The sequence below is a fragment of the Tenrec ecaudatus genome, chromosome 11 (genome assembly GCF_050624435.1).
Source record: "Tenrec ecaudatus isolate mTenEca1 chromosome 11, mTenEca1.hap1, whole genome shotgun sequence".
NCBI classification, from domain to species: domain Eukaryota; kingdom Metazoa; phylum Chordata; class Mammalia; order Afrosoricida; family Tenrecidae; genus Tenrec; species Tenrec ecaudatus.
Window position 1 is genome coordinate 71,827,273 of NC_134540.1, and position 16,169 is coordinate 71,843,441.

The following is a 16,169-nucleotide window of genomic DNA, read 5'->3' on the forward strand; positions in this document are numbered from 1 at the left end:
TCCCACCAGCCTGTGTGATCACAAGGTGTCGAAGGGATCAAGGATCAGGCATCAAAGAACAAAAACTCAAATCATTGTGAATAAGGGGGAGTGAAGATTGGGGACCCAACCCCCATCTGTAGGCAACTGGACATCCCCTTACAGAAGGGTTGTGGGGAGGAGATGAGCCAGCCAGGGTGCAGTGTAGCAATGATGAAACATACAACTTTCCTCTAGTTCCTAAATGCTTCCTCTTCCCCCACACCCACTATCATGATCCCAAATCTACCTCATAAATCTGGCTATACTAGAGGATGTACACTGATACAGATGAGAACTGGAAACACAGGGAATCTAGGACAGATGATCCCTTCAGGACCAGTGCTGACAGTGGTGATACTGAGAGGAGGGAGGGAGGGTGGCATGGAAAGGGGGAAACTGATTACAAGGATCTACATATAACCTCCTCCTGGGGGGACAGACAACAGAAAAGTGAGTGAAGGAAGACGTCGGACAGTATAAGATATGACAAAATAATAATAATTTTAAAATTATCAAGGGCTCATGAGGGAGAGGGGAGCTCCGAGGGAGGGGGGGAATGAGGAGCCGATACCAAGGGCTCAAGTAGAAAGCAAATGTTTTGAGAATGCTGAGGGCAACAAGTATACAAATGTGCTTGACACAATTTGTATGTATACATTGTGGTAAGAGGTGTACGAGCCCCCAGTAAAATGATTTTTAAAAAAATACTTAGCTCCTTGGCATAACCCGTGTGACACCATGGTGCTGTTGCCCCATGAGACTGAACAATTTAGAGAACATCTCCTGCCATTACTGCCGTTGTTGGCTGCATTGAATCAGCCCTGGCTCCTTGGGACCCCATGCACGACAGAATCAAATGCTTCCTGCTCCTGCTTCATCTCCCAGAGTGGTTGTAAATCCAGCTATTGTGTTCCACATGGTTCTCACCATCTGGTTTTTGGAAGTAGAGGACCAGGCCTTTTTTCTCCAGTAGTCTCTCTTGCTCTGGAAGCTCCGCTGAAACCTGCCCGGCATCAGCACAACAGGCACACCGGCACTGACAGACGAGTGGTGACCGTGCAAGAAGTGCCTTGGCTGAGGATGTAACCTGGGGTTCCCTCGTGGAAGGCGAGAGTTCTCCCACCCGGAACCCAAACCCATGTTTGCCTAGTCTGTTCCAACTGCCCACCAGATGTCCATTACTGCGATCCCAGGAATGAAAAATGGTCCTAAAGCTCAAAACAATTTTGATCTATCGAGAAAATTAGAACATTTAAAATTAAAGATTTAAACTATCCACCACCAAAGACCAAGGTGGAGTCTCTGGCTGCCCTGAGTAACTCCTGCTGAGCTGACCTTCCTAAGCAGGACCCACGGCCCCCGTGGCTGCTTCGGCGCAGTGCCTTGGGCACCTTGCACTGACCTTCCTTGGGATATGGAAGTAATTTAGTCGTGGAGTGAGTCATGGGCTATTTCCAGAACTCGCCATGGTTCACTGGAGGGGGCTCTCCTGACAGCTGACACTCTTAATCCAAGTGGCTGCTCAGGAGAAGCCTGCCGGGGCTGTTTTTAGAGAACCAGCCTTGAGGAATTTATCCTCCAGTGGAAAGGTTGTCCAGAAATCATGGAGCCGGTCCATATTTGTGTGTACTACACAGGCTCTGCCCACACCACAGCCTTCTCTCCTCCTGAGTCCTGGGAGCACCTCCCACGTTTGCTGGGGAGAAAGTGTCCGTGCTCTTATTGCTGGTAAAGGGATGGTTTGGGATCGAATTCTGTCCCAAGATAAATGCATTGTACATCCTAACTTCTATGCCTGTGCTTATGGTCCCGTTTGGGAATGGGCTGCCTCTGTAATGTGAGTGAAGGAGGATTCGAGGAGGGTATACCTTGAGTTAATCTCTTTTGAGATACAAAATAATTATTCAAGTTGTGGGCAGCCTGCTGCCCAACCACAGGGAGATCTCCAAGCAACCAGGAAACAAGCTGAGGGGACAAGGGCCATCTCCGGAGCAGAGAGAGCAAGCCTTCAACTGAAGTTACTGCCCCGAATGTAGACTTCTTGCTCTCTAAACTATTGGTTAAAAGTCACCCACGTTGGGTGTTTTTGCTGTAGTAAGACAAGAGAACAAACAAATCTGTCTTGGAAGAAGTACAACCAGAATGCTCCTTAGAAGCCAGGATGGTGAGAGTGTGTCTTGTGCAGTTTGGACATGTTCTCATGAGAAACTAGTCTCCGGGGGACATCATGCTGTATGAAGTGGAGACAGTGACAAAGAGGAAGACCTTGGACAAGATGGACTGGCACCATGGTGGCTACAACAACGGGACCAACAGTAACAACTGTGAGGATAGTGCAGGCCTGAGCTGTTTCGTTTTGTGGTATACAGGGTCACCATGAGCCAGACTGACCCCATGGCACCCAGCAGCAAGACCAAGACAGGGACCCACCATGGACACGCTCCGTGGAGTTGTTGGTTTGAACAAGGTACCGAAGATGCCCGTGCCTTAATTTAAGGGAGTTGATTTGGGGAAATCCCCAAGACTTTCTTTCAAAAATCTTAATGTAGTCATCTTCAGTGGGGGTAAACACAGCAAGTGCCTCCCGGGATCCTTGCAAGAATTAAATGAAATGCTACTTGGTTTAGGATCACATTGTAAATGGTCCGTGAATATCAAGGATTATTCGTTCATTTTTCACACTTGCTTTGTTTAAAACCAGGATTTGAGAAAAAGCTACGAAAACATGTGTCAAATTATGAGATTAAAATAAGGAAATGAGTGTTTCCAGTTCCTACCTGTACCAGTTTACATCCTCTGGTCTAACCGGATCTGTAAGGTAGAACTGGGATCATGAGGAAAGTTGTATGTTTCATCATTGCTACTCTGCACCCTGACTGGCTCTTCTCCCCGAGACCCTTCTGTAAGAGGATGTCCAGTTGCCTACAGAAGGGCTTTGGGTCTCCACTCTGCACTCTCCCTCATTCACACTGATATGATTTTTTTACAAAGTAATTATGCATTGAATCTAATAACAAAAAGTGGGGGCTGTGCTTTGTATACTAATAAGGAAATGGGAAAACTGGAGTCACCGGGGGTTGCTTCATTCCAGAGACTCATAAGGGTTTCATTTTCTTGGACGAGATGCCAGCTTGGCCATCCGCGCATTTACTTGCTGGCCTGTCTAGCGCTCATCATTGAGCCCCTTCCTGGCGGGGCGACGTAGTCAAAGGAATAAAAAAAATTCCCAGGCTGGAAGAAGAGTCCAGAGACATTCAACTACAGCACAGTGAGGCAGGAGCGGTGGGTGAAGAATGGAGAAGGGCCAGAGTTCCATGACTTGTTCGGGGTGGCCACCTGGATAAGTACTCGTCTACGAGGACCGGGTGGCACATTGGTTAAGCACTCCGCCCCAACCCAAAGGACTTTGAGTCAAGCTCACCAACAGCTCCAGCGGAGGAAAGGCCAGGCCATCTGCTCCCATAAAGAGCATAGCTCAGACTACCCCATGGGGCAGCACTACTTTACCATACAATGTCACGGAGTTAGTTAAAGTTTATTGTGCCAACCTGGCTGATAAACACGTGTGGGATAAATTGAAGGGCAGAGAGATAAACAACTCAGTGAGTCTCGCCTTTCAAGTTCTCAGGTCTCTTGCTTTGTGATGGTCGGACCAGGGTGCAACTGCCTTAGTCAGTTCCCTGCTTCAGCTGACAAGGCTCACTTCCTGCATGATATCCCCAAGGAGAAGCCACATGAACCCACCCCGATGCAGCCCTGGGTGCTGGAGCAGCCGTGTGGAGACCCCTACCAGCACCGAGATGCTTACACGTGCACTGACTCCACTTTCCTCCTGTAGTCGGCGTCATTGCGTGTGTTTTGTGAGATAGAGGAGGACTTAGTGGATTGGTGTTGGACATATGGGTTAATGTTGAACTTGTGTGCTTGGGCAGCACTGGGTTGGGACTTTTTCTTGATGTGCACTTACTCTTTATATAAAACTCTCTTATACGTGAGTTTCTGTGGATTTGTTCCTCTGAAGTACCCAGACTAACACAATCATGTGAGCCAAAATCAACTCATTTGCAAACACAACCACACAATGAGCTGGCTCTGCATTTACTTCTCCACCCTGAGACTGTGTCTGCTCTGTGTTTGTTTTAGCAGCCTCCTCAGGACCAGATGTGACAAACCAAGATGGCCAAGATCAACACCCGATGCTCCCACCCCTCCCAGGCCCGCCTGGCGGTAAGCAGCGCAGAAGGTGATCTGGATCGTGTTGAAAATGGCCTCAGCCGGTAAGATGATCCTGACATTTGACACCAAGACAGCTGATTCCATGGCTGATCCGGGCACCAGAGAAACCACAATTTGGGGCCGAGGGGGTGTTCCCAGCATGCTGTTGGGTTTCACTGTCCACCTCACTTCATGCACACACACTCCAATAAAGCAGAACCCCCGCTCCCATTGTAGAGGTGTGGAGAATGAGAACAGAGAGCTGCCTGGCTTCTAGAAGGCAAGAAAATAAATCCTCAAGTGCAGCAAACGAAGCTCTTGTTAAAACCTCCCCGCACCGTGACACCCTTTTTGCATGTGTACAGCAAGCAATGATTGCATTCACGGCTTCTGAGTACCAGCCACTGTCCCGGGCACTAAAAACAAAGAAGCAGCAACACTAAGCCATTGTCATCAATCGGGTTGATTGCAACTCATGAGTGATGCTGCATAGGACTTCCAAGACTGGAGAGCTTTATGGTAACACAGACTCATCTTTCTCCCATAGAGTGGCTGGTGGGTTTGAACTGCCAACCTTGTGGTTAGTAGCCCAACACCTAACCCACAACCCCACCAGGGCTTCTGGTCCTGGGTACTAGGGGTACTATATTAACCACATGCCCTTCCTCCTCACTTCCCAGGGGAAGACCATAAGACAGGCCAAGCCTGGGACATGCTATACATGGGCCTGTAGGGAGTAGGTTGTGTGTCCCCAGTGAAGCCATGGACACTGTCAAAGGCATCCTGACATAGGTGGTCATAAGGAACTCTTGAGCTCTAGGGTTCTACTTCTAGTCCTGTTTCTAGCTCAGTCGACCTGGGGAAGGCCACGTATCAAGCTCTCCATACCTCGGTTTCAGCTCCAGAATGGAAGGGGATTCTCTCCGAGTCTCCTAGCATCATCATGATGACATGGGTGAATACCTGTTTGGGGCAAATGGACTTACAATTTTCTATCTTCAAATTCTCAAGGAGATGATTTTGTTAAACCTTGAGTAATTATATGTTCAATATTCATGCTATTTTTATCTTAAACATATAGTCCTGAACACTTGTCCCTCCTGTAAGACTTTGTATATTATCTGGTGATCAAAAATTTAAAAATGCAATGACAGCTCTTCAGAGTGCACAAGCCCAGCACACGGTCCCTCCTCCAGCATCGCTTGCCACTCACTTATGTATGTGCCACTTGGTCCCATATGCACATCTGTCCTTTCTCTGTCACGGTTCTCAGAAAACTCTGCTGATCGTGATTGTCTTGGGATTCTCCAGAGAAACAGAATCCGTGAAGCATGCATGTGTGTGTGTGTGTGTGTGTGTGTGTGTGCGTGTGTTAGAGAGAGAGAGATTGAGAATTGCAGCCTTCAGTATGAATTACAGCCCAATGTAAAGAAAACAAAATCTTCTCCACTGGACCCATAGGTAGCATCATGATAAATGGAGAAAAAAACTGATGTTGTCAAGAATTTTGTCTTGCTTGGCCCCCACAGTCATTGCTTGTGGCGGCAGCAGTCACAGCATCAAACGGTGCATTGCATTGGGTCAATCTGTTGCGCAAGACCTCTTCAAAGTGTGGGACAGCATGGATGTTACTTTGAGGACTAGGTAGCCCAAGTCTGACCCAAGCCATGACATTTTCAATCACCTCATCAAAGGGGGACATTGAATAAGGAAAACCAAAGAAGAATGGATGCACTTGAATTATGGTGCTGGCGAAGACTATCGAAAGTACCATGGACTGTGGGGTAGTCCGGGTTGACTAGAGGAACAAACCCAGAGACACCCATATGTGTGTAAGAGAGAATTTTATATCAAAGAGCAATTGTACATTAAGAAAACATCTCAGCACAGGCCAGAACAAGTGTATAAATCTGATTATTGCCCCATATGTCGATACTAGTCCATAAATTCCCCTTTAGACTCACGCAGTCATATAATGCTGCTGAATGCAGGAAGGTCACAGGCCAGTGGGTGTAACTTTCTGTGGATCCAGTGGTGGTGGAAGCATCTCAGCCTTAGTGTGGGTCTTCACACGGCTCCTGAGCTCCAGGACTCTGGCTCCATCAGCATAGCTCCATGTGGCTTGTCAGCAGGAAGACAAAGCAGAGCGAATGTGTCTGGCCTCCAGTGAGTTTTCATGCCTCCAAATGAGGTCATCAAGCTGCAACCTGATTGACAGGCTAGACTCCACCTCTTCCTCAACTTGACAATAGATGATATAACTGCCACAGACTGTCTTGGAAGAAGTATCAACAACCCTGTCTTGGAAGAAGTAGAGTCAGAATGTCCCTTCGCAGCAAGGTTGGCAAGATTTTGTCTCATGTACTCGGGACATGTTGTCAGGAGAGACCAGGCCCTGCAGAAGGACAGCGTGCTTTGGAAAGCAGCAGGAAGACCTTCGATAAGCTGGATCGCCACAGTGGCTGCATGGCTGTGCACAAACCTCCTACAGATGTGAGGCGGGTTGTGCTTCCTTCTGTTGTTACAGGGTCGCTGTGAGTGGGAGCTGACTCCATGGTGCCTGGCAGCAACAGCAGAAAGAGAGAGAGGATTGTTACCTCAAGGAATTGGCTCACACAGTGCTGGACGTTAGTAAGTCCCAAATCAGCAGGCTCCGTAGACCTCTGCGGGCATGCGTCCCAGCATGCATCGGTCAGCGGCAGGAAGACTGGAGAACTGAAAGCGCGGGTTCTGCCCAAATATCTACTTGTAGCCTGGGAAGGCCACCCCCACGAGGCAAGCCCTCTTTCACAGCCAGGTTGATAACATCGGACGTGATGACATTCAGTTCATGGAGCTACTTAACGTGATAGACCAGTAACGAGAGATCTGGGAATCCTAACCTAGCCAAGCCGACACAGAGAATTCGTTCTCCCAGTGATGGACAGGAATTTCCAAGAGCGATTGAGTGTCCGTGACCGAGGAGTTAAGCAATATGTGTATCCTGCCTTCTGGAGGAAAGCAAAGACCCATGCGGCTTAGAGACCCTTCGTCCATTTCAACTTGGAGCTGGGCCCCAGGGGGGTCGGTATCTTTCCAGAGGCTTCTGATGGACTCGTGGTGCGGGTGAGGAATATTGAAAGCACCCTTTCTAATAAGCCGCCTGCCAAGGCCCTGTGTCGAACCACTGGAGAGTCAGTGCTATAGTTTAAGGCATGAGACTTGATTTTAAGAGGAAAGTAGCAATGCTTACTACGATAGTCACCTGTCATTAAAATCTTCGTATGCATTCGGGTTTCTTTCCCACCTCTAACTTCGTAAGACCCCTTTGAATCTGACTCGCAATGACTTCTGACGGGACTAGAAAGCCTTGTCTGTCTTCGGCAGTAGGGGAGCCACTACACCTAGGGGTGTCTTAAGAAACAGGAAGGATGTGAGACAGCCCCGAGGAGAAGGCTGAGCTCCTGCCCAGAGTGCCTGCTTGCCTGCACCCCGGACTGTCCTGCACCTGCCTGCGCCGGGGGCCACGCAGCACAGCCTGATGTGGGGGCTGTTCCGTGGGCTTCCAAAGCCTCTGGAGAGGGGACCCCGCAAAGTGAGCTGCCATTGCCCTAAGCCACACTCTCGCCTGCTAGAGGGGCGCTGGCTTCTGAGAGATGCCCTGCAAGGCCTGGCTAGAACGGAGTTGCCGTGAATTGGTGCTGAGTGTATGGCAGTGAATGAGAAACCTCGCCTCTGCTGTCTTGTGGGCCAGAGAATGCCCTCCCACTCCCATTCCCCACCTTTCAGGGACCAGCATGGTGGTCAGTGGCACAGGTTTGGCGTCAGCAACACGGGCTTGGCCACCTGGCAGCTGTGGGAAGGTGCTGGACCCCAGTATGCCTCGGCTTCCTCCCGTTCACAGTGAGTCAAGCTGACCTCCCGGGTGGGGGCGATCTCAAACAGGTGGTGCATGCCGGCCCCTTGGCACAGTAGGACACGCTCATTAAACACGCACTGTTGCTATTGGAAGTGACTTCCCCACCGGGTGGGCTTTCTCTGCTCTCCCCGGCTGGAGCGTTTCTCCCCTCCTCAGACACCAGAGGCACAGCAGGCCTGCCATTTGGACCTAGCCGTTTCCTGCCTGTCCAAAAGTCCCATTTCCTCGCCCTGACTCTTGATCGGCTCTTATGAATTCCCACTTGGGCCGCATCCCACTGTTGACGTGTGGACAGAATGACGCAGAATCCGTGGCAGCCCTACAGACAGTGCGGGAGCAAGAAGGAGAGAGGCCGCTGCCTTCACAAGACAGAGATGGGGCTTTCCCCATCAACGCAGGGCTGGGTTCAGAGAGAGGCTTCCAGAACCTGTTTCTTGGAACCTGCAGAGAGTGAGAACCTGTGTGAGAGCTGGGCGTCGAGGCCTGGAGGATGGGCCGGGTCCCTCCCCTGCCTTCCCAAGCTGCCCAGCCTCGATCCGTCCACGAGCAGATATCCACGGAAGGTTGACTTGAACGAAGCCCTAGAGTGCAGGCCATTTGTAAAGTTTCCGAACACGGTTTTAGGGGGAACCCATGGTGTTTGGGTACACCACAAAACGGGTCTCTTCAAATTCCAGTCCTTTCAGGAAGCTTCCAGAAGAAATCATAGAGAATATGTGTACTTAATATTCTTCTTCTCTTTATCCTGCACGATATCAAGAAACTTATGTTGGGAAGTTCTCTGTGCATGTGTGTGCGTGCGTATGTGTGCATGTGGTGTGTGTGTGATGTATGGTGTGTGTGCGTACGTGTGTGTGTGTGTGTGTGTCTGTGCTGAGTTATAGACCAAGAGGAAAGAGCTACCTGTTCTGTCCCCTGGGCCTTCCCTGCTCCCATATTGTTCACCAAATTCAAGGCTGTTTCTTGTTTATCTTTTTTAAATTACGCAGATCATGTTCTTGGGTGGATTCCTGGGAGAAAGAAGAATAAAGCCATTCATTTGAATAATAATAAGATTAGGACCCGAAAATACCAGAAACAAACAGAAACATCTCGAGCGCTTCTTTTCTCCTTAGTCTGGTTTAACTGACTTGATTTAAGAGCCTCCTGGTATGGTTTTGATGACAGTGCCTAGAGGAGGACTTAAGAATTCCCTACAGAGAATTGCAGCGAGGACCGAGGGCACCCCCAAATCCCAGCTTAATCTCCTGGTGTAGCTATTTTGAGTGAGCTTCTGGGGCACGGGTTTGTGGCCTAGAGAAGAGAGGCCTCCTTTGAGCTGCCTCCTGAGCAGGACACAAAGCAATTATCACCGAAGAAAGCCGCTGGGTTTTTGTTTGTTTGTTTGTTTTGGCCTGCTACCCTGAGACTGGCTAAACTGCATTGAATTCAGTTCCCTGGTCACAGGTAGCCAGTGGCAAGGGTGACAATCATTTAAACTCCTTGGGGCTTGAGAAGATGAACAGACATGACAATAAGGCATCCTATTTCCACCCTTGTGCTAAGAGGACCCTTGTTTATTGGCTTGCCTCTGTACTTACTGGAGGAGAAGACAGCAGAAGCTCCACAGAGTGCAAAATTAATTTCCAGTTCCAGTTCTCAGGAGAACCTCTGCATCTCCCCATGACACATGAAGCTACCAGCTCACTGACACTAATTCCTCTTTTTTTTAAAATCATTTTATTGGGGGCCCTTACAGCTCTTATCACAATCCACCCATCCATCCATTGTGTCAAGCACATTTGTGCATTTGTTGCCATCATCATTTTCAAAACATTTGCTTTCTACTTGAGCCCTTGGTATCAGCTCATTTGCCTCCTCCCCCACTCTTCCCTCCCTCACGAACTCTTGATAATTTATAAATATTTTTCTGACACTAATTCCTCTTTACAAATACATGTTACCAGGTGGAAATTGCCCCGCCTGACGGTGCGGTCATTCACTGGGGTGGGCTGGTTGCACTTGTTCTTGTGTTGTTAACGGTCAAGTCCAGGTTGGTTTCTTCCTTTGAAGACTCGTTACCTAAAAAAGGGATGGAAGCTTCAGGGTTGTTCTGACCCAAACTGCAGGTTCCAGAGACTATGAAGTCCAGCCGCCACCACGTATCTGTCCGTCTGTCACACTGAGTGGCTTGCAGGTTGCTGTGATTCTGGAAGCTATGCCACCAGTGTTGCAAATACCAACAGGGTCACCCCTGGCAGATGGGTTTCAGTCGAGCTTGCAGAAGAAAGGCGTGGGGCCGACTTCCAAAGCACAGCCAATGAAAGTCCCGAGTCAGCAACAGAATGTTACTCAGCGCGGTGCTGGAAGATTAGCCCTGGATTGGAAGGCCTTGGGAAGATGGGGAGGGACCCTGCAAGGTGATGGCATTCGACCTCAGACCAACCATGGCTTCAAGCATCACAGCAGAAGCTCAATCTACAACAAGGAGGACCCGGTCAAGTCCCTGCTCCAGCCACCTCAGCTGGAGGCAGCACAAGACTTGGTCCCACTTTCTCCTCCCTTGGTCGGGCCGCGCTATCCATTCTTGCATTCATTAGTAAGCCTCCTCTTTTTCCCAGCATTTTCTTCCCCTCGAGGGCTCTCCATGGCCTCTAAGGCATGCACTTCCTCCCTGTTTCCCCGTCCCTTTTCATCTGCTGGGTGAACCTCAGCTTCTCTGAGCAGTAACTGACTGAGTTCGCTCTGGAAAATATCTCCAGGCAATCTTAATAGCCTGCAAGGGATCATTTAAGGGGCAACTATTGTTTTCTCCCCAACTGGAGCAAGGAAGGGTGAAGGAATCTAAATACTGAGCATAGGGAAGCAGTTAGCCCTTGCGAACCTCAACCTTCATGACCCTGACACCAGAAGAACTAGATGGTGCCCAGCTACCCCTGCTGTGTATTCTGATCAGGACTAGAATGGAAGGGCCTTGACAGAGTGGGAGGAAAATGGGGAACAAAACTCAAAATCATAAAAGGAAAATAAAAGGCCAGATCCCCTGGTCTGATGGAGACTGGTGGGAGCTCCAAGACTATGGTCCTGAGACACCCTTCAAACTTGGAACCAAGCCCATGCCTGGCGACCCGTCAAACAGTAGGCAGCTCTATAATGTGAAGGACTGCACTCCCCAGAGAAATCCATCATAAGAGGCCAAATGGACAGCGATTGCCCCAAATACAGCTCAGACGGCAGGAAGGAGCAAGAAAGAAGACTGCATGGAAATGGGGGACACAGGGAGAAAGTAGGAAGAGTGTTGTCACATTGTGGGGGATTGCAGCTGGTGGCATAAGCCAGAATGTATACAAATTATTGAATGAAAAACTAATTTTCTTGATAAGTGTTCGCCCAAACCACTAAAAGAAAATTTAAAAATAAGATAAAATCCCCCCCGCCCATTGTATACAAAAAAGTCATGGAAAAGTTCCCTTATCGTTTCATCCCATTTTCCCATGACCTTTTTGAAGCCTCCTCATACATCACTGTGCACTGACGCACTGTGCCCAAGAGCAGCGACTGATCAACAAGATGTGTCTGTATGTTCAAAGGACTATTGTCCAGCTATAAAGAGAAGTAACATTCTGATGAACCTAAAAATATTATGTTAAGTCAGACACAAAGGGGTACATATTATATGATCCCATTTATAGGCAAATCCATCAAGACAATGGTTACCAGGGGCTGGGAGAACCCAGGTTACCAGGGACTAGGGGAAGGGCAGGAAAATCCCAGGCATTTAACAAGGGTAAAACAAAAAACAAAACCAAAAAACACCTCCTTGTCATAGAGTCGATTCCAACGCATGGCAACTCCATAGGAGAGGGTAGAACTGCCCCTGTGGGTTTCCAACAGTGTCACTCTTTATGGGAGTAGAAAGCCCCATCTTTCTCCCACAGGGCAGCTGTGGTTTTGAACTGATGCCCTTATGCTTAGCAGACCAAGGTGTAACCACTATGCTCTTTAACAAGGGCAGGCCTCTAGAAGTAAACATTGTAAGGGCAGACTTTCAAGCATTTAAAAACAAGTGCACTGAGAACCTAAGAGCTTCTTGGGTCCCTGGGAAGTATGTCACAAAGCCCAAAGCCCAGACTCCCTGCCATCAAGTCAATCCCAACTTACAGTCACTCTATAGCACACAGTAGAATTGGCCCCGTGGGTTTCCGAGTCTGTAAATCTGTATAGGAGCAGAAAAACCCATCTTCCTCCTGGTAGTGGATGGTGGGTTGGAACTGCTGACCTTGCCGTTAACGGTCCGATTTTTCTTCATGGCCAAGTACGCCTTTCTCGGCTGGGGGATTCACATCAGTATGAAACCACCTTTTCCTTGTCCTGTATTTCTCTGCTGAGGATTAGGAAACTGAAGCTCGGAAAGGACAAGTGACCAGCCCAGAGTTCAGCTAGCTAGTAGGTGCTGGAGGCAAGAGTTGAACCCCGGTAGCTGCCTCCCTCTGCTGCCTCCTCTGGATGATGTCAGCAATACCTGGCAGGTCTGGTCGCCTCCACTAGCAGACCAGTGTTTGTAACCCAGGTGGGTTTTGTCTTCAGATGCCGTAGGCAGTGATTTCTTTGTGACTCATGCAAGTGCGGAGGTGCTCTGGCGCTTAGGTGGGGTATGCGTTGTCCTGCTAACCACAAGGTTGGTGGTTCACGCCTGCCTCTCCTTGGGAGAAAAAATGAGCCTGCCTGCTTCTCGAAAGATGTACAGCCTCAGAAACCCAGAGGGGACAACCCACTTTGTCCTAAGAGGGTCACTGGGATGGCTGTGAGCTGGGTTCATTTAATGCAAATATATCTAGTCTTTGGGGAGACAGGGCCAGCCAGCAAGAGGCATTGGCAGGAAGATGGTAGAAGGGAGGATACTGATCAGCTGATTCTCCATGTTTCCTCCAGCCCGAGGATTCGGTACTGTGACTTCTTATTGATCCTTCTCCACAGCATGACGGAGCCTCTCTCTGACATGGATTCTTGCCTCCTGCCTAACCCCTAATTAAGAAGGCTGATTAGGTTGGAGGCAGTCAGGTGGGGGAATTAATCTGTCTTGCCTTGGCGCCTCCAGACTCAGAGAATGAAATTGCAAATCCCCAAAGACCAATGCCTGGATGGCTTTAATCTGCCCATTAGAACTCCAGCCCTAGAGGGATTTACAAGAAAGAACAATATTCCCCAACGTTTGGGTCATGTTCCTCGCCGTGCACCACAGACCGCGCCCCGCTTCAACACAGCCCTGGGGAGGAAGGTTCTGTAAGCAGAGCTCTCTGGTTCTATCGCCTACTGGCCTACGACCCTCCTGGGGATCGCCCCCCCATGAGGTCACCGCCCAAGTTCACCACCGCAGGACCGGGGGGGGGGGGGGGGGGCATGACAAGGGTTTGGTCAGAGGGCACAGTGGAAGTAGATCGTCCTTTGAAAAACAGTCTACAAAACTGCCCAGGGAGCAATCTTCTGGGCTCTCTTGTCAACCACGTGTGCCCAAGCTCGCTGACAGACAAGCACATCAATCAGGGAGCAGTGTGACTGGGGCGGGCGCAGAGCGGGAGGGGCAGCCCTCGCAAGGCCTCAGCAAGAGGGTAGCTTTCACCAGCCAGCTACTGTGGAGCCCATTCTGATGCGCGTGTCAGAGCAGAACTGCCTCACTGGATTTCTGCGGCTATAGACCTTCATGGGAGCAGAAAGCCTCATTTTTCCTCCCAAGGAGAAGCGAGTGGTGCATTTGAACTGCCCACCTTGCGCATGCGCCCAGGGCTCCTCTTCACCAAATCCATCCCAACGGAAGTGTGTCCAGAGTAGAACATTACCCCTTAGGGTTTCCAAGGGCTGTTTTTTCAGAAGTGGTACTTTGCCAGATCTTTCTTCTGAGGCACCTCTGAATGGACTGGAACAGGCAACCTTTGGGTTCCCAGCCAATGTATGAACTGTATGCACCGCCCAGGGCCCTCAAGCCGGCTTAGGAGACAGGATTTTGGTTAGCCAGGTGTGCTTCAACTAGAACCCCCAATCTGGACTCAACAGCTGCTCGGGCTGGAGACGGCAGACCCTGGGCACCCCCGCCCCACTTCCTCCAATGAGGACCACGCAGCATTCACTGATGGACCTCTAGACTTGTCACCTGTGAGCTGCCTTCCCCAGTAAAGCTTTCTCTAAAACATGGTCCTCCCCAGCAAGGCCATCTTGCCCCAAGAGCTGGGCTTGCATGAGATGGCGCGGCAGTGCGGAGCCCATGCACCAAGGACCAGGGGCAGCGCTTTCCTCATTAAGCCGAGCATCTGGCCATCTCATTCCCAACTGCGTCCCGAGTCGGATGAGCTTGAAATCAATTGAGCTCGCTGCCTGTCTGGTTTCCTAGGACCCTCTCGGGCTGTGAGGAGCCCTCGTCCGCACCCCAGCAAGCAGCCGCCATGGAGACCAGAGGACTGGCTGAGTCCCGGAGAAGCTCCTTCACCAGCCAGAGGCCTGCCAGGTAACTGCCAGTCCCAGCCCTCTCCCCACGCAGGGGAAACTGTGACCAAAGAAGGCAGACATCACCCCTCAGGAAACAGCAGTGGGTGGGGAGGGGGGTAAAGACAGGGATAGGAAAAGAACAGTTAGGAATTGATCCCGGACTTGGGTTTTCTTCTGGAGCCCAGGGACATCTAGGGGGGTGGGGGGGACCACCAGCTTTAATCATCAATGTTCTTATGTCTGAAAATGATATTGCCGTCCTTCATGCTGAAGAATTCAGGGGTGGGGGGAAGTTTACTGAAGAAGGTGGTCTACCTCCAGCGGCAGAAGGGCACTGGGTGGCTAACACATGTCTCAGGTATGTGTCCAGACTACTCACAGGCTGGCTCCCCTGAAAAAGCATTGGGCAGGCTGACCTAGGCTAGGAAGCTCGTCGCCCTTGTGAATGCCTCTGCACCCCACCTCCAGTACTCGCGCCTCTTTCAGGAGGTCATTCTGCTGTTGGCAGAGCCTTCCAGGAAACGCGAGAGTACGCCTGCCCCTCGGGCTGCCGCCAGGGCTGTGCCAGGGCCCAGCTCTGAGAGAGGCAGGCGCGCAGGCACGCTGCCTCGTTACTTCCTTCCGCCCCAATCTTCTACGTCGGCTCGATGCTCCTTCCCTTTGCCCCCGTGGTAGAGATTGCTAAACCTGCCATTACCTCATTGAACTGCTCCCAGTCCAGCCAGGAGGGGCCCTAGGTGGCGTGGTGGGCTGCTGACTGCAAGGTCAGCATCAGCTTGCTGGCAGTGAGCTCATTTGGGAGTTTGTTTGTTTGTTTGTTTGTTTGTTTTTGAAAAGCTAGTTATCTAATTGGCTTCCAGTATATATTTTTTACTAATAAAATACTGTCTTGAGGCTCCTTGGTTGCCAGGAAGAGAACACCGGGCTAGGGGAGGGCCATGAGATGATGTAAGCTAAAGGCAAGGCTGTCTCCTGGCCGTGGGGCCCACAACGCAGGGAACTGTCTTCTCCTTCTCGCTTCTCAGCAGGTCCGTGGTCCTTGTCCGCCTGTCTGCTTGTCTCTCTGTTTCCTTCTCTCCGAAATCTGTGGTTTCTGTTCTTGCGTCCTCAGGCACGGACTGAAAGTGGCCTTCATTGTCTCATCTTGGAGTTGAGACCCCCACCCCCATCTGGAAGCTCTTAGCTCAGAATCTTGGGTGCTTAGTTGCCGGCCAGCCAATGGACGGCCTCTCTGTGGGTCAGAAGTCCACCTGGTCCCCGTGGGTTAAGATTAGAGGGAGGAGTTTGAACTTGGTTCCCTCCCTTTGGCAGATGGAGGATGTGGGTGAGGGAGGCATGTCCAGAGAAGAAGGGTTGGGTTGGGCTCTGGTTCTTGTTCGATGTCATGGGCAATATTTGTGTCGAACTCATGGCAACCCCGTGTGCTACACAGCAGAACTGCTCTATAGCGTTCTTAGCTGCATCCTTCACAGAAGCAGATAGACAGGCCTGTCTTTAGCCAGGAGCCCTCGAAACACAAATTACTTGTGTCAAGCACACATTATTTGTGTCATCCAGGGACCTTTGGGCTGGGAAA

The 16,169-nt window shown here is 50.3% G+C and overlaps 1 protein-coding gene across 1 annotated transcript in view; it reads left to right on the top strand.

Moving 5' to 3' along the window:
* The first annotated feature begins 4,197 nt into the window (after positions 1-4,197).
* CNGA3 (cyclic nucleotide gated channel subunit alpha 3) overlaps positions 4,198-16,169 on the top strand; it is a 34,216-nt gene continuing 22,244 nt past the window's right edge. The window contains exons 1-2 of the mRNA XM_075562559.1: positions 4,198-4,298; positions 14,499-14,612. Coding sequence (XP_075418674.1) covers positions 4,198-4,298; positions 14,499-14,612 — 215 coding nt within the window. The remainder of the gene's footprint in view (positions 4,299-14,498; positions 14,613-16,169) is intronic.